The sequence below is a fragment of the Pectinophora gossypiella genome, chromosome 11 (assembly GCF_024362695.1).
Source record: "Pectinophora gossypiella chromosome 11, ilPecGoss1.1, whole genome shotgun sequence".
Classification (NCBI taxonomy): Eukaryota; Metazoa; Arthropoda; class Insecta; order Lepidoptera; family Gelechiidae; genus Pectinophora; species Pectinophora gossypiella.
Genome location: NC_065414.1, coordinates 7910356 through 7929590, shown reverse-complemented (window position 1 = coordinate 7929590; position 19235 = coordinate 7910356). Strand labels below are relative to the sequence as shown.

The following is a 19235-nucleotide window of genomic DNA, read 5'->3' as shown; positions in this document are numbered from 1 at the left end:
GTGTAAGTTAAGTATGTTCCTATTATTGTGCAATACATACTAATATTATAAATGAGAAATTGTATGTGTATGTCTGTCTGTTTGTTAGTCCGTCTTTCAAGGCAATACTGAGCGACGCACTGACATGATTTTTTAGTGGAGATAGTTGAAGACATAGGCTACTTTTTGTCTCTTTCTAACCCCCCACTTCCCTAAAATGTAGATTGATAGTTTGTGTGGCGCATTCTCCAATTTGCGAGGTAATAAGCTAATTTAAGTAGATAGTAGGTAAGTATATATCCAGGAATATCGTGCTCTGAATCAATGAATGCCTATTGAATCCATTCAACACCAGACGAATCTCTGTAATAGAACTTTATCAGTTTGATTGGAACAGAGCGGCCTCATTAAAATTGAAGTCACGGAATTTCTGTCAAATTAACGAAAGTTTTGATTAGAAAATATTTTACTTATAAGGAAAGTTATGCGTAAAATTAAAAAAAAACTTTTATGTTGTCAAACATTATCAAGTAACATTCTAAGAACTCCCAAAACTAATCTTTGTGATAAAAACTGAGATTAGAGTTGAAGAACTGAGAGTAAAGTAGTCTAAGTACAGTGCTTCTTATTTTCTAATGTCCTTCAGCCATCATCGCATTTCCGAATACAAACTAATGCCAATTTCCTTACCTTTCGTTACGAGAATTTAAATTCAAAACCTATTTTAAACACGACGCCGACCGCTTTGTAAACATTTTCTGAGTAATTATATCCTGTAGCTTATCACTGTAAGTTATTTTCTGATAACTTCTGACTCTGCAATAGAGTATGTGTACATGGGTTGTGAGTTATATACCTCTGTGAGAGTTTAATAACAATTGGATGGATTCTTCGCTCATACGTCACTTAGAGAACACGTATACTACTGTACCAAAATTTTTGTTTAAACCTACCTACATCATGGCAAAGTGTAATAAGTGCAAAAAAGTAATCACCAAAAAGCAAGTGGGATTGGCCTGCAGCAGGTGCGATATGGTTGTCCATGACACCACCGTGTGTAGTGGTCTTACCACAAAACAACTTGCAACACTTAGAGCAACAGAAACGTTAGAGTGGAAGTGCAACGACTGCCACCTTTCGTCAACGAGAAGATCTTCGTTCCTGTCGGCCACGGAGCTCGACGATGATGGAGAAAGAGGTGAGGAAGAAGAGATGGCAACGCCAGGTGTGGGGGTAGATCTAAAAAAAATACTTGAGAGCATTACCAAAGAAGTCCACAAGATTGTAACAAAGGAGCTTAATGCAATCCTGAAGTCGGTAAAATATGCGAGCGATAAAATCGATGAGTTTGACGTTTGTATTAATGCAACTACCGAAAAAATAAAAAGCTTAGAGCGGAAACAAACAGCAATAAAAAATGAGAACAAACACCTCGATATAAAGGTTGCAGCACTGGAGCAACGGTTAGAGATTATGGAGCAAGCAAAGCTAACCACCTATATTGAAATTGCAACAATTCCCAAGGAAAACACAGAAAACATACAAGAAATGGTCAGAGATATTGGAACTCAGCTTAAGTTACGGACAAATATAGATAATGATGTGCGTATGTGCAGACGTCTACCAGAACGCAAAGGTCAAGCCGGACCCATACTAGTGGAGCTAAAAGACGAAGAGACAGCAGCGCGGTGGATAACAGCGGGTCGTGCTACAAAGATTGTAGTGTCAGACGTGCTACCGAATATGAGAGGAGAAACTGCATCTGACAGAGTATACATTCGAGAAGCCCTCACAGTCCGTAACAAATACCTACTCGGAAAAGCAAAATTTGACCTGAAAAATACATTCAAATTCGTATGGTGCAAATACGGAAAAGTGTTCGCCCGTGCCTCTGAGAAGGAGAAAATCTACCACATCAGAAGCGAGGAGGATATCAAATCACTCACAAACACAGGCCGGGGTAACACACAAAACAGAATGGAAGGCAAAGATGAGTAGATTTCTTGTTTCCATTCTTTCTTCCCTTTGATTAAAAAAAATATATATGTAGGTACCTCATTTTAATTTTTGAAAAATGGTTAATTTAAAAGATAATGTTATTGAACTGTTCGACTGTATAAATATCAACGATTTCCTTGATCACCTACCCGCGAGGAAGTGTCAAAAACTAATATGCGTCCACGTAAACATAAGATCGACATTAAAAAACTTTAGTAAACTAGAGCAAATTGTAAGTTCATGTAATTGTTTAATCGATGTAATTGTTGTCACGGAAGCGAATATTTCCAATAAAATAAGCTATCTATACCAGATGGATGGATATACTATGTATACACAGCTAAGGAAAAACCGAAAAGGTGGCGGTATTATTTTATTTATACTCAACAAACACAAATTTCAACCACAAAAGTCAACAACTATACATTTTGAATGTTTAACTGGGGAAATAATAACGCCAACGAATTATGTCTTATCTGTGTGTGCAGTGTACAAACCACCAAATAAAAGCGAGCACTGTTTTGTAAAAGAACTTGAACGCACTTTGTCATCGTTACAGAACACCGACTTGATTCTACTGGGAGATATGAACATCGATCTTAAAAGCAAGGACGCAATACAGAAATCATACATGGACATGTTGGCCGGGTACGGCCTCGTTGGCGGGATATCCGATTATACCCGGATTGAATGCAGGAAGGAGTTGGTAACTAAATCCTGCATTGATCATATATTTGTTCGGTCCCGACTGCGAGACGTTTACTCGGGCGCGCTCAGTACTGTACTAGCTGATCATAGAGTGACGGTCGCTGCGGTGTATGGAATACCACAAATACAGGCTGCTCCTATATATGTCCCCAGAATCAATAAAGAAATACTCAAAAATGAACTAAACAATATTGACTGGAGTACACTGAACAACATGAGGTGTCCACAACACATTTATAATACCATTAGGAATAACTTATTGGAATGCTACAAAAAATCAAAATATGTGCATAAAGTAACTGGATCAAAACGAAATACAGACCCCTGGATAAATAGTGCTATAAATAGAGCTTGTGAAAAGAGAGATTATTTATTTTTGGAATGGAAAAAAGATACCAAAAATCAAATAGCAAGAATAGAGTATAACAAACAAAGGAATAAAACACATAAAATAATTGAAAGTCATAAAAATAAATTTTATATACAACTACTATTAGATAATAAAGATAACATAAAAAAACAATGGCATATAGTTAATCAAATTTCCGGAAAAATAACAAAGTCAATAGATGATACAATTTTAAAAGCATTTGGAAAAAATGGCACAGTAAAACAGATAAGTAATGAATTTGCAAAACAATTTAAAGATAATGTTCAACAAATAATACCCAAATGTAAAATTAAACTTTTAGATGAAAAACAGTATAGAAGACCCTTGGATAGATCTATGTTATGCCCTGAAGCAACTAATAAACAGATTCATAAAATCATAACATCCTTAAAAACTAGGAAATCGCCAGGGTTTGATGGGGTTAGAGCTTTGGACATTAAAGCAATAGCTGACAAAATGTCAGCGGCTATAGCAATCCTTATAAACACCAGTCTTAAAACGGGTGTCTATCCAGACGAGTTAAAATTAGGGTTGGTTAGGCCTGTACACAAAGGCGGGGACAGCAAAGACTATGGAAAGTATCGACCAATAACTATGCTACCTATCGTTGATAAGGTCGTAGAGAAATACTTTAGTGACCGTATACATAATTTCTATCACCAACATGGTGTCTTGTCCCTAAATCAATATGGCTTCCAACCTAAAAAAAGTACCACAATGCTCCTATCACGTTTTTCTGATAATATTAATAAGTACTTGGACGATAAAAAACACGTGTTACTGATATTTATAGACTACAGCAAGGCTTTTGACACATTGAGGCACGACACACTATTAGAGAAGCTTGATGACACTGGAGTCCGAGGACCTGTTTTGGAGTGGTGTAAGAGTTATGTTGCTGGAAGATCATATCAAGTTAAAATAGGTACTGCGCTTAGTAACAAGGTAAATGTCACGGAAGGAACAGCACAGGGCTCGGTATTGGGTCCGTTACACTACCTAGCATATGTAAACGATCTAAACAACCTCATTCAACTCTGTAACGTTTACCAATATGCAGATGACACCTGTATTGTATCCGCCGATAGAAATGTGGATACAGCTAATGCAAACCTACAACACGATTTTGATCTAATCTGTAAATGGTCACATGACTCAGGTCTAGTACTAAATACAGAAAAAACCAGACTCATCCACATTCACTCCAGTCACAGCAAAACATACAAGGACGTTAAAATAATAGCACATAGTCATGACTGTTTCCACTTATCTTTAAATAATGCTTTTGTAAATTGTAATTGTCCATCTCTACAACAAGTTAATGAGCATAAATATTTGGGTTTAACCATTGACAACCGGTTTAACTGGGGCCAACATGTTGATAATGTATGCGCCAAGCTCCGGGCTGTCATGGCAAAATTTTACGTCATCAAAAATAGAATTCCGTATCGAACTAGGATAACTATTTACAAAGCATTGGTGGAAGGTGTAGTATCTTATGGCCTCAGTAGTTACGGTCGTACATTTAAAACATATCTCGAGCAGATCTACAAACTTCAAGTAAAAATTTTAAAACTTATAATTCCTCCTAAAATTAAGGAAAACATAAGAAACAATTTGGAATTATTCACCTTCTGTAATACACTACCTGTATATTATGAATTTAAATTAAACGTTCTAAAAGAACAATTCTTCAGAACAGAAATACAACACATCAAATTTTCAACGAAAATAACTAGACAGACTGATAAAAACTTACTTACTAAGCCACGGTATCGAAATTTCTACGGGAAAAGAACGTCTGAGTATATTATCCCAGACTTAATGAATAAAATACCGATTGAAATAAAAAAAACAATAACAGGCCAAAATAAGGCGATAATTCTAAAAAAGGAAATATTCAAACAAATGTGTCATAATGTTATAAGTACAATTTAGATAGTAGGTATAATTAATTATAACAAACCATGAAATACAACTACCTATGTATTCAATCAACTTATGGCTCTGCCCACCTCAGTGGGAATGAGGGCGTGATTTTACGTTTGTAGGTAAATGGGACGCGTTAAAACATCCTGTATTCGCAGCGTAAGACCGGTTTGTTGATGAGCGACTGCATGTAGCAGCGTATGCCTACTGACGGTCAATGTGTGATTTCTGTTTGCTACCTACCTGTTTTCTATTATAATTAAGTAAGCACCTCGGTGAATGGTAAGGATTTGTTTTGTGTAAGTTCTTTAAATGTAATAATGTGAAAGCGTGGCGAATGCCGAAGATGAAGGCATCGAGACAAACCTGTTTAGGTTTAGCGATGTTTGTAAATAATGTATGTGTAATTTATGAAGTGTTATAAATAATAAAAAAAAAAAAAAAAAATTAATGTCAGGTATAAACATTCAAAACTTCACTATTCCAAATGAGCCTTACTTTCCATTCGTATTAAATGCTATCCGAAAAAAATATAAGATAATGTGACCATGATAATAGAATTAACACGGGATATTTCAAATATCTTTACTCCTTATATTTTCACAAAATCCTCAAACCCGACCGACATTGCACCATAGACTCCCTTTCTTACTTCTAAACAATCAAATTTCTATTCATTATCCTTCCATAGTATTCTCATTTTCCTTCAGCTACTATTACAGTAAGAATGAATAAGTATATACGTATTATGTATTGATACCAATTCCCAAATTAATTGAAAGGGTTCTTTATTCGTTTAGTAACTGGCTCCCGTAGAGAGAACGTCGAATTTTATGTCAATTTGACGTATCTGAATTGAGTTGCTATGATCGTATAATATCTTTATGGTGCTATGGAGATAAAATGTATTATTTATTTTCTCAATCTTGAGTGCGATATTGAATGAATACTGACGGACTGAAGGCTGATCGACTGATCGTGTTTCTATAGGCGATTTGATGGATAAAAGAAAAAAATATACAGGTAATAATTTATTACATTTAGCAAATAAATATATCTAATTGACAATGCCCTACTTTAGATACTTTTAGTTTATATCATTTATTCTACTCTGTAATAAAAGGTTTCTAAATATAAATTTGATGTTTCCTTTTGTTTATTTTCGTATTCTAATGCCATAATACTATCCATCCTGTAATTAGGTAGTTTCCTAGGTCAATGATAAATTATGAAATTCTGATTACTAAATAAGATAGATCTATAGTTGACAAAACATGTTTTCTTTTTGTTTGGTTGTGAGGTGGATTACCAACCCCATCAACGCAGGTGAGTATTATTGAGCCGCCAAAACCCCTGACATGGCTCATGTAACGACTTCTAACTACACACACACGACACATACCATGTAACTTGCTTATGTATTTTAATAAAGAAACTGATTTGACTAGTTGGTATACAGGTTTGAACGTATTTTTATATTCATAGCAGTTAAACAAAAAAATATTAAAAACAAAATCTAAAATTATTTTAAGAAGAACATATAATTCCAACTACTATTGTAACAATGTAAACAATTGCTTACAAGCTGTTTCAATATAGGCCTCCTTACATACCCAGACGGTGATACAAAAATATTAATTTTATCGTGCTCACATTACATTAAATTGACGACTATATTTCCAATTAGGGTAGTACCTGGTAGGTGCATAGATCTCTAGACGAAATAAGTAATATTTTTTAAAGTGCTCGTTATCGATTTTCGGTAGAAGTATATAACATAGAGGGTGTAAGTGACATCGTAATAAATATTGAGAGAAATTATTCAGGTCATTATTCTGAGTTTATATTAAGTGGATTTTTTCATCGCAAAGTTTAGAATTGAAAATAATTAAAAAACACAGGAAATATATTATGAACTTTGCGATGGAAAATTCAACTTGGTATTAATTCAGCATCATGGTCTGAATCATCGCCCTCAGTATTCGTTACGAAGTCTCTAAGACCCTGTATGTAGTAGGAGCACTCTTAAGGTTTTGTCCCCTAAAGAACGTGTCTTAATGATGACGGACCGTCTCTACAAATGGGCACAGGGTTGGATTCTCTTTGCTGAAATGAACGAGTGTGGTTACAATACAAGTACTAGTTTTGCGGGTAACGAAAGCTTACTTCTGAAAATAGGTTAATCAAAAAAATGTAGATTACGTTTTACATTGAAAGATGGTTAACAATTATGTAGTAATTTAATGTTACAGTGCATAATCGTATATATAATCATTCTGCGATCGTGTAGGAAGGTGTGGTACAAATGAATTACTTCCAAGTTTAGTGTTTGTCGCCACAAGCATCCGCGCTACAGAATGAGTCGTTATTTCTATTGGCACGTAGGAATAAACCTCTTGATTCTCTTCCTGTAAAATTAAAAAATATATCAACAGTTTCAAATAAATTATAAACTTTTATAACAGAGTCAAAAGTCAACCGAAAATACATAAAGAAACGCATCAAAAACAAAATTAAAACACATAATAACGGGTTCTAACCGCATTTAAAATAAGGATATGAGACTCCCGATATTATTGTTAGAACCCGTTATTATGTGTTTTAATTATGATAATAAATAACCGCGTAAACTTAAAACAATGCAAAACAAGCTCTGTTATATTGACATAGAAGGGATACTTCTTGAGTCCACTTATTCGAGTGAATATCATAATTCAAACATTGAATTCTGAGATGAATAACATTATAAATATTATAATAATTCAAAACTTACGAGTACTTCATCTGAACGTACAGCTTTTTTCATTTTCCTGCAGTACCAGCATGATACGCCAATGATCACTGCGCTAGTTGCTCCTGCCGACACAGCCACTACCGGACCTAACCAATCTGAAATTCATCAAATTTACAATACAAATACAACACAAAACTCTTTATTGCACTTAAAACAATTCTTAAAAATGCATTAGTATAATTAGATAGGTAGTACAACAGGCGGCCTTTTTGCTAAGGTAGCCAAAAGGCTGCCTGTTGTAGCCTTTAAGTATAGGAAATCAATTTAATAAACGTAGCGGGATAGACAGTGCAAAATAAAATGTTGAAAAATATAAATATACCTAGATAAAGTCTATACTTTATCTTCTATATAGAAGACAATAAATAATGATTACTTATAATAATATATAAATATGTACATTTACGTATATTACTACGGAAGAGAGGAAACCATGACAGTGCTTTACCTACTTTATAAAAAAGAAGATGTAAGAAGAACGGAGTACAAGAAGAAAAAATGTTGCAATTCAGAATTCAGGTGCATATGATAGCTACAATCGATGCTTATTATTTCCATAAATCTACATACCTTGTTTTTCATAAATATCTTGATTATCAGGATCAGTAGTAACATCATCATCATCTGTTACATTTATCATTGTTCTGAAACTTGTAGTTTCATTAAAACGGAATATATCTTCATTTTCAACTTCAGTTTTATTGTTAAAAATACTAATCGTAATAATTCTGGAACGATAATTTTTGCCAAGGCCATCCCTGACACAACAGAACCATTGGCTGTTGTCAAATGTTGGTGTCAGATATACGTGGTGCTTTAACATATTTGTATTATATGTTCCAACTTCACGGATTATAAGGTTTATTGTACTTGCTACGTCTGAAAAATTATAAAGGTTATCTTTCACCAGCAACTTTAGTCATGTGGCTTCTATAATAATAATAACAGAAAATTATTCGATTTCTCTTTTTGCAAGTTTTTCTTTTAAATCAATCCACCTGTTTACGTCATTTGGACCATTAAAACACAATGTCCCAACTTTGGTCAACTGAGTGTAGAAGACCCTGTAGGTAGAGCATATTCTTTTAGTGATATTTCGATCGCTTTTTTTAGTAGCTTACTCATTTCTTGTTGGTAGATCACTTGTTGTTGTAACCAATACAAAATAAATCCGTCATGCAAAATAGTTCTGACACTATTAAAATCAATTTTGCATACAAGTTTCACAGATGTGTTTTCTTTCGCCCTTATTTGAGTTACTTCTGGATATATCGTAAAAACTGGCCCCTTAGAATCATCGTCTGCAATTGAAAAACTGATTAAAAAATTAAAATATGTCCTTAGACGTTATATTCAAATATATACAATTTTAGTGAAACTTAGTAACCTATTATTTTAACTATGTACGGTTCCCTTAGCAATTTCACAAAACAACCACGACACCAAAACAGCAATCAAGTTCCAAAGTATAAAATATATATTAATATATATGTATTTATTTATTTTATAGAAATATTTCAAACCAAAAGATCCTTGGGGGAAGCCTATGCCCAGCAGTGGCCGTCGTACGGCTGATGATGATGTCAAACCACAAGGCCGTAAAAATTGTATACATTAACCTGAATATCTACATAATTGTAACACGATTAAATGCTTCCATATTGGGAGGGAACAAAAATATAGAACGTGATCCCTTGTTTATGTTCCTGGGGCTTGTCGTAAACGTCGATAGACGGATTGTATTTCAAAATACGATAGAACGTTATGACGATGATGGGTTGAACACTATTCACCATATAGTAAATCATTATCCGTCTGAAGACTTCTTGAGTCTCGTAATGGGATGTATAATAAGTATTGTTCGATGGTTTCGGCTGTAACACTGAATTTAAGTGATTAAGTATTTTAGACGCGTTTGGAGGCTCAATATAACCTTGAGCACGGTCGTCGACCTTACAAACCACGCGCCAAAAGAAATAATATTTCTTAGGTATGTTATAATGTTTAAGACTTTTTTCCCACTTACCATTTTCTGAAGCACAACATTTAATTATCATCAATAATACAATTTTGGACTGTAAACTCTGACACACCATTATGGTTTTAGTATCAAAATGATTATTAATTTTACTAATTATGTTTGTAGTTTATAAGTAAGATTTCAACTTTTTATTTTGTTAATTGTAAGTACCTTATATTTATTTGAACATTGAGGCTGAAATAATATTGCGTTTTTTTTTTCTCGCTATTATACGTTAGGTAATTATGTAGCTTTATCCCTTTGAAGCACGCACATTGGAACACTAGCTTTTGAACACTGCAACGAGCACACAGGAAATTAAATTTAATTATATTTTAAAGGAAGTATATTGAGGTTTTCCTTAACAGTGTAATAAGTAATCAACTGATAAATTCAATTTTTATCTTTAATTCTATAATTTAGAGGCGAAAATTGTAACGTGTTTTTTTAATTGTAGATATTTACGAATACCGAACTTCATACGGTTTAACGTAATAATATATTGCCTATAAGAATATCATATCATATCGTAAATACTTATATACGATATGATATGGTACACATTTGATACGATAAGTAGGTATATACATGGTATATTATTCTTACCTAATGTTTCGTATTGTTGAACATTTCATATGGAAAAACGCTTTGATTTAAGCGAAAACATAAAAAACAGTATCGGTTTTTGTTTACTAGAAAGAGTCTTAAAGAAACTTACTTAAAATAAGACAGATGTATTTTGATTTATTTATCCGCTATGCCGTAACTGTGATGAACAGCACCTTCTTCTTCTTTGCGAGTCGATGGCGATCGAAGCTAAATTTTTGCTTTAAAATAGTCCTAGTTGTCGACCATAAGGGTCCTATTTCACTAAGATATAGTGAAGCACGACGGTTATATTTTTCTCTCTTGTTTTCTTCCCATAGTAGACAATGTCCACCAACCCTCAGTTGAGCAGCCAGGTGAAGTGCCCAGCAGTGTAATATTATAATAATAAAATCATTTATTTCAGATTCAAAATCCATACATTAAAATAGATACCATAAACAATTAAATTAGTAAAAATCAAATACAAATTCAAATTAGAAATTAAACAATTTAAATCAATAATCAATTAAGTCATATTAAAAACAAATCAATAAATAAAAGTGACCAGTGGTTCTACGTGGTATGGTGGCCTATCCACACCTTAAGAAAAGGCGAGTCCAACCGGACCACCAACGCCCTCAGAATACCGTTAGGGCTGTCGCTATCTTTTATGAAATATCCTTTTTACCTAAAAAATAAAATTTTGTAAGTACAAAAAATTTCTCAAAAGTGTCAAACACTAAACAATAACATCGCGGCTGACTTTGCTAACTAACGATCTGTACTTTTTGCTAAAGTTATTTGTGACTTATTGTCAATGAGGAAGTTTCCAATTGGCGTTCCCCAAAAACACGATAGATGGCGTGTTTTCTTCGTTTAAACTTCTAATTTCATGGATACCTAACAGACATATTGTGCGTCTTTTATCTTTGTTTTTGGATATGAATGATGATCCTTTTTATTACACTAAGGTACAATTACAACTTCCACACATTATTATTCTGATCAAAATAAAGAGAAGAAATATAAGTAGCAACATCATTTTATACATAATGTGATTCAAATATCAAGCAACAAATAGTTTCGCATATGCTTCTACAATTACATTACATTTTTCAATAATTATGCACCCCAGCTATAAGAAATATTAATAATAACGTGATAATTATCACGTTAAAATTGAACAACGCCATCTATCGTGTGTTTGGGGAACGTCGATTGGAAAGTCCAAATCAGTTTCACCTAAAATTGCAGATACGTCAGTTCGGTCATCAGCGACGTCATATAATTGAATAAATCAAATATTAATATTGAGATGTATAACAAACATGTCTTGGAAATATGTCAGTTAACTTTATCCGGTCTTTTTCTAAGTAAGCATTATAAATCATAGTATTTTCTCACGGATAATTACAAGGTAATTGTCATACTCGGGCTAATAAGAAATTACGGCATATTAATTAATAAGTAATCGCACGTGAAGTTTTTTTGCAATGATACAATGCTAGCACGTGTGTCTATAAAAAAGGATATGAATGATCCGTCCTACATTTGTTTACAACAATATTCAATATTCCTTGTGTTATTGTTTCCAATTGTTGATCTCTTCTTGTGAATTTTTAAAGATAATAATATAATATAATGAAATAGAGGTAAGTAGGTATATAATATTATGTTTCTAAGATTGAGCCTTCTAGGTTGTTAACAAACAGCTGACCTGCTTGGCCCCGATTCCTGCAGACACCTCCATTTTATTTTAAGTTGTACCCGTCATTTTCTCATCCACCGAAAAGGAAAGGGACGGATGATTGACAACTGCTAATTTTAAAACGAATGAGTTAATGAATGAATAACCCGGGCGAATCAAATAGGTATCTCGCTGATATGCCAATCGTTTTACGTGTGTTGTCAACTTAATTCTGTCGGGTTATTGGCCGATGTAAAATTTTTAGAGGGTTGTTTTAGATTTCTGCCTAAAGCTGTAGTGTATTCCATAAATTTTATATCTGTCGATTACCCGTTTCTTTCTTTTTCAGCGGATACGAAAATGACAATTGTATAACTAAAAACAAAATTTGATGAATAATGGTTGTCTCTACTCTATGACGACCGGTTTGCCATACAACCATAAAGTTGAAGTTGAAAAAAAATTGATGGTGTGTACAGGAATTAGCACCACTGTTTCTTATACCGTATTTTTGACATAAAATGTTTAAAAATCACAAAAAAATTGATGAGCTACACTATTGTTTATGATAAAAAATTATCATATTTTTACTAGAAGGTTATATTATGTAGCAAATGTATATTTGATACGATAGACTAAGATGGATATTATCATTATGATATACAGTGTAGTGTCTAGTAATCCTTTTTACTAGATACCTTCATAAATTTGTTTAAAATCAATTATCATGTTGTAACAATTTTTGAATGTCGATTTTCAACTTGAATGCTAACCATTCACAGGAATATATCTAAGTTCATTACTTGTTACTCTGTTAAGGAAAACCACAATAGACGTCCTTTAAAATATAAATCAATTCCAAACAGTGCAGTTGCTCACTATTCAAAAGCTAGTGTTCCATTCAACAGGACAAAGCGACTCAATTAGGTATTTTATTAACGAAAAAAACGGAATAGGTATTATTTTAATTTTCAAATAAATATAAGGTACAATTAACATAGTAAAAAAGGTAAAGTCAAACCTATGAGAAAACATGATTAATACAAATATTAATTATTTTGATACAAGTGCTAGATATATTGGACACGTATAAGACACGGCGAATAATTCGATGTGAAGACGAACGTCGAGTCTTATAAAGGAGTAAAAAAAATCGGCCTTCGATTGACAAGAATGTAGAATGCTCCACTGACACGAGCGTACTCAATGATGTAGTTAAGTAGTTGTTTGTGACAAGGTACTTTGTGTTTCAGCTAAAACGATGACTGTAAATAAATAAAATCGGTACCTCAGAAATATCTATTAATCTTAATATGACGATTTTAGAAATGTAATATTGGTCTTATCTACATTAATAGAAAGCGCCAAAGCATTATTCTTACTACAATAAAAAACACGAGATTTAACCTTTTCAAAGAAATTAAATTGATGGTGCAAGTTGTCTGTTATTACGGTTTTTAGATGTGTCAATAAATATGCTTAACACGTTTTCTTCCCACGTGTCCATGCGAGTAAAAAACGCAAACAATGCGTACAATGTAACAAGTCAAGTGTCAATTTCCTACAATTACACATAAATCTAAGAGCCTTTAGAGCCTTTATACACTGTTGCTGTTTACGACGCGTTTTCATCGATGCAGAAGGGCCTGAGGATAATATTAATAAACTAATCTCAGCTGACGCTGCCCTCAAGATCATGCTCAAGTCCCCGTTTTTATATAAAAAGTGTCACATTGACACGATGGCAGTCTCGAAGTGGAGATTAGTTTTTAATATCACACTAAGTGCAATGAGGACGTGTAGGGTTAATGGGGTTGGTAATTCACCTCATAACCCACATGATAGAAGAAGAGATAATAAAACATCCATTAAGACCATAATAAAATAAAAACTTATAAAATCACTTAAGTTTTCACCCGTTTTAACCTAAGAACAATAAAAATTTTAATGAATACACTGATATAAAAATTGTAACTCAATCAAAACAGTCATGTTTATGCAATGCGACGGAAGACGATAGCCCGGCGAGTTGTTACCCCAATTACGTCGTCAGTCGTGATTCCTAATTAATTTATTTATAGACCACTGTAAATTCACAATTTTAAAGTCGTGAAATGACAAAACATCATTTTATATCCTAATATGAAATCCTACGTTTATGGTTTGATAGGTCTGCACCTCGTCATGAGTCACAGTCCCTACCATCAACTTCAAACTCATTGCTCATATTGTAAGGCAGAGGTGAAAATACTTAGTAATCTCAACACATGTCGAGCATACGTCCCATTACGCGAAAACACTTTGACAAATCGATAAAACTATGGAAAAAACTGCCGCGGTGCTTCACTACGGGTTTGTCTTGGTCATGTTGTAGACATATTAAATCAATTTCAGTAGACACCTACCTGCGCTTAGATAAAACTCAATTTCACAGTTAAATCCAAGTAACATATGAGTGATTAAAATCCTATATGTGTTATGTCACGTTAAATGGATAAAAGGACTATGCAGATCAAATAAAATCCAGTGAAGTAAACAAATTTGAAAGGTAAAAATCCTTTTTAGGGTTCCATGAGTGACTCAATAGGAAAAACGGAACCCTTATAGGATCACTTTGTTGTCCTTCAGTGTGACAAGAGAGATCAAGACTCTTTTTCTCGGGAACGCGAGGAGGTCTCAGGTTGAAATTAACATCTACTACTAATATCTGCGGTGCCTTTAAACTGTAAAAAAAATCAAGCTTCTAAATCAACGCAATCGAATGCAGGCGAATCACAACCTATTAGGCACTTTAATAATCATGCAATCTTTTATAATCTTTAATAATCTAGAAACATGAATTTTGACAGGACACAAGATCTTACAGCACAAGTAAAAGAAGAATTCATCAACATATTTATCCACATGGAGACAATATTTTGCTTCTCATAAAGATCAACGTTAAGGTTTAATACGATCTACTCTGAATCGGCGTGCGTGTATGAAGCGATTGATGAATGTGGAGGAACCAAGAGAAGTGTGTCAGGATCGAAACAAATGGTATTCTATAGTCTCTGATTACGCCGGTGGAAGATAGGCGTGAGTTTATGTATGTATGTGTTAAAGATCAACGGAAAATCTTCGATCCTCGATCACCGTGATGAACGAACTATTTACATACCAGTTTGTATGGAACCACCGGAGCGCGAATTAGACTCGCACTTGGCTGGTTTTTTTAGAAGCGACAGTGATTTAATTATATAAATTAAATTGTGGATTAAACAGTATTTATAAGTGATTGATTACAAAATGTCGATGAGTTGCTATAACATGTCACTCTTATGGGTTTATTCCAAAAAACCGGTCAAGCCCGACTCTCGCAGCAAAGGTTCTTATGGATGGCTTCAACAGTGCCGTTGAAAATCTCTTATCTCCATATATCGACATAGGTAGCGATTACGCGCAATCCTTTAGTAATTAAAAAGCACAAAATACCTACTTTCTTGCATAATGGAGTTTTTATTATGTTTTACTTAATGCCTTTACAAGTTAATTTACTAAAGCTGCAGTTAATGGATGTGCTTGTGGTCATAAAAGTGATCATAACCAGCAGGCACTTACAGTAATTATAGTGCCATAATACAATTATTATGAACGTTTTATAACAAAGAGGATATGACTGAATAATTTAAGTAAGTACTTACGCTAAATTTGGCGCGGTTCTGACGCGGGGTTGGCTTGGGTCCGGCGCGAAACCGGCGCAGGTCCGGCGCCAATTTTAGCGTGAGTACTTAAATAATTCAGTCATCAGTCTGAAATGTGCTGATTAATTATATTATTATAAAATTGTTTATATAACAAAGTGTAAGTTGATCGCTTGTGCACCTTTGTCAAATTAATGCGGGATGTTGTGTTTGGACTAGTTTTTCTAAGCCACCGGAACGCTAGAGCACATACCTAATAATCCTTAATGAAAAAAAAAGAGTGATTATAAATATAAGTGAAAAGAAACATTGCCATAGTAACAGCGCATCTGCGTGGCTACTTACGCGCGTCTGTATCGACCTGTACCGCAAACGCGATACAGATTCGAAGCTGTATCGCGATTAAATCGACAAAAATGTTTGTTAATAGCTGCTACACTGGACTGGTGTAGCGATTCAGTGCAAAGTACAGTTAGTTTCAAGTTGTATTTTATAGGAAGACAGTTTTACTATCCTCTTTGTGTTGCAGTGAACACTAATAATGACCTCTTTAAGTTTATGAGTGCCATCACATAAGGATTAACAGCTTAACACGCCCTCGAGGGTACGCCATGGGGCTAATTCTTCAAAGCAATCCTAATACTAGGTAATGTAATAAGGTAGGTATTCATAAACATTATAATAATTTACCTACATTACTATGTTTATTATTACTTTATACCAGTATATTACATAATGTTCCTATATTATATTGCTTCAAAAATAAAATAATCTTTTCCTCGTTTATACGGTCAAAAGAAGTTATTATAAACATTTAAACAAAGCTCATACACAGGAAACCTGTATTTAAGTAGGTGATTAATTCAATTAGTGGGTATGTATGTAAAAGGATAATTTATAGAAACACTGATCAAAATATAACTTATTAACAAGTTGAAAAAAATAAACCATAACATAAGTTCACGACTTTATTCCAATAGGGTAGTTTCCAACTAGTCAAATCAGTTACTTTTCACTTAAATTACTATGGAATTTGAATTAAAAAGCAACCTGTGACGTCATAGAAAAACGTGACAAAATGTCGCACATACAATTATATTTTTCTTTATTTAAAACTCATAAATGAGTTAAATAGATAAAAGAAAACACCTTTTGTCTTTATCTGAATTTCATAATTTATATTTGACCTAGGACAATTGAGGTAGTTAAAGGAACATTAATCGCAAGATGAACTAAGTACCCACGTCACACCGAGCTTTCTGTTATGTTTATAACACTTAACATCAATATACTTACCTACTTAATATAATATGATTATAATAATTATTAATAATTTGCCTCCGTCTCTTCCGTCTTTTCCGGCTGCTATTTAAGTAAGTGTACATTAATTCAATCGTGTGAGTCATTTGCCTGCTCAATAGTACCTTAACCCTTACAGGGTTGATGGTCATGGTTCATTGCCATGACAACTGTTACGAGAGAAGAAAATTAGTGATAATGAACTGTGTATTTATTCAGGATGACGTCGATGGCCTCGAAACGTTAATGGTTCATGATATCGATCTGCTTTTCAATACCTACGTAAGACCCTGGCATCCTTAACAAATATAACAACGTATTTTCTTGGACCCTTGCGGTGAGGGCGTTTCGCCACCACGGTTGCGCCTTTTTTATTTTGACGTGACTTATGATAGATTTGCCGCAGATGGCATTAACTACTTGGCCGTAGAAACGGGGACCTCTGAGGGCTAGGTTGTATTTTTTTTTTTTGACGTGACTTATTGTAGATTTGCCGCAGATGGCATTAACTACTTGGCCGGACAAATGGGGAGCGCTGAAGGCTCTCACCCGGTACAACGTTTAAGACAACAGGCCTGAGGGTGCCCAGTTGGGCGCGAACCTCGGCTCAGGGCGTCGTCTGAGAGGAAAAATATTTGAAAGAATTAATCGACCCTAGTGGGTCGATAGCGATAAGCGCTGAATGAGGGAAATCGTCGACCACGCCGGCGGGGTCGGTATCGGGGACCTGTCTAGGTTGTAAACAAGGTAGGTATGTTGTACTACGAATTCCCAACTATATAAGTGACAGAACACTTCGTAAACGAGAACCGTATCTGTACAACATGCTGCCGGTTGACATACGTCAGGAGTGCAATAGAAGTAAATTCAGTAAATCTTTATTTAAAAGTCTTATGCAAAAGATCTCTTTGCTATAAAGTTAACTATAAATGTAACTTAAAACAATAATTTTAAGCGAACTCCACTCCCGCAAACAAACCAAGGAATTGGTTTTGTGTGTTTTTTATTGTACCAATATTTTCTGTATCTTTATGAAAAGTAAACCTTTTACTTACTTACTTCACCTGATTGCGTAACCGAATTCGGAATAATTTAAATCTGGTGCCACACATAGTAAATAGGATAGATCGCAGGTGCTGACGTCACTTAAGTAGTTAATTAAATTTAGTTACAGCTGCATTTTATTTTGAACAGTTCTTTTGTAGGTTCACGGGAACTCAATATAGAATGGCATTTATTAGATTGACTATGTTGATTAAGTTTTCAGACTATGCAATCAAGCAGGCCGAAGTAATAAAATTGCTAAGTAAGTTCAATTCAAAATTACTTTTGCAAACGAGTCACATTCGATTCAAGTAGGGCATGATTGTAATGTTGAATCAATTTGAAATGCAACCTAATTTCAATTCTATCATGAAATATTTATGTATTCGGAGACTGCAGTTCACGGTTTCTTTGTTTGAATAATTGACAACATTATTACAGAAAGAATTGGAATTTCAGTTTCATTTATAATAAATGTCTTCGAGCTGTTTATTTTGTTAGTGCTTGTTCTGCATAATATCAATGCACCATATAAAATGACTTTTTATAATATACAAGCAGTCATATGACGTTCTCCGGAATGTTCCGAAAATGATTATATTCTCATTGTAAAAAAAAAAAATGTAAAGACACTTTTTTTGGTTTTATTTTTCAAATTGTTCTTGCTTGTACTCTGGTCTTATCTGCCTATAGGTTAGGTAATAAAGCTGTTTTTACATACGTTTTGCGCGTTTTTACTGCCGGAAACGGAATAAAATAAGTTGGTTAAATAAATTAGGGTATACGATATAGCTTGCCAACTGAAGCAATACAACAAAAAACCATGTTATAAAAAATAAACTGTTGGTAGACACCATTGGCCTCATGTATGAACAAAAGATACTCAAAATTAAATAGAATCTTTTTCTACTATTAGAAGTATTCGAGTTGACCACATAATACCCAGTATGAGTGTCAACTGGTACACGTGCCAGTTTTCAATGTGCAAGTTGCCACCTAACCCCCATAAAAATATGCAAATCGATATACTACCTATGTAAACAAAACAAAGATTTGTTTCTTATCAATCTGTACAAGACTCATGTAAAAAAAACTATGTATTAAATAAAGAGGTC

The 19235-nt window shown here is 33.9% G+C and overlaps 1 protein-coding gene across 7 annotated transcripts; it reads right to left on the bottom strand.

Annotated features, from left to right (window-relative positions):
* Positions 1-6363: 6363 nt before the first annotated feature.
* LOC126370990 (uncharacterized) lies at positions 6364-13345 on the bottom strand. 7 transcript variants are annotated; one of them, XM_050016181.1, is made up of 6 exons: positions 13116-13345; positions 9826-10014; positions 8921-9100; positions 8370-8678; positions 7779-7894; positions 6364-7413 (listed from the first exon to the last, which is right to left on the bottom strand). In XM_050016181.1, the coding sequence occupies exons 2-6, from the start codon at positions 9893-9895 to the stop codon at positions 7252-7254; spliced, it is 837 nt and encodes a 278-aa protein (XP_049872138.1). In that variant the 5' UTR covers positions 9896-10014; positions 13116-13345; the 3' UTR covers positions 6364-7251. The 7 variants fall into 7 exon arrangements, with proteins under 7 accessions (XP_049872138.1, XP_049872136.1, XP_049872140.1 ...); XM_050016179.1 differs by having other exon boundaries at positions 9826-9929; XM_050016183.1 differs by having other exon boundaries at positions 8921-9114; positions 9826-9883.
* Positions 13346-19235: the final 5890 nt, after the last annotated feature.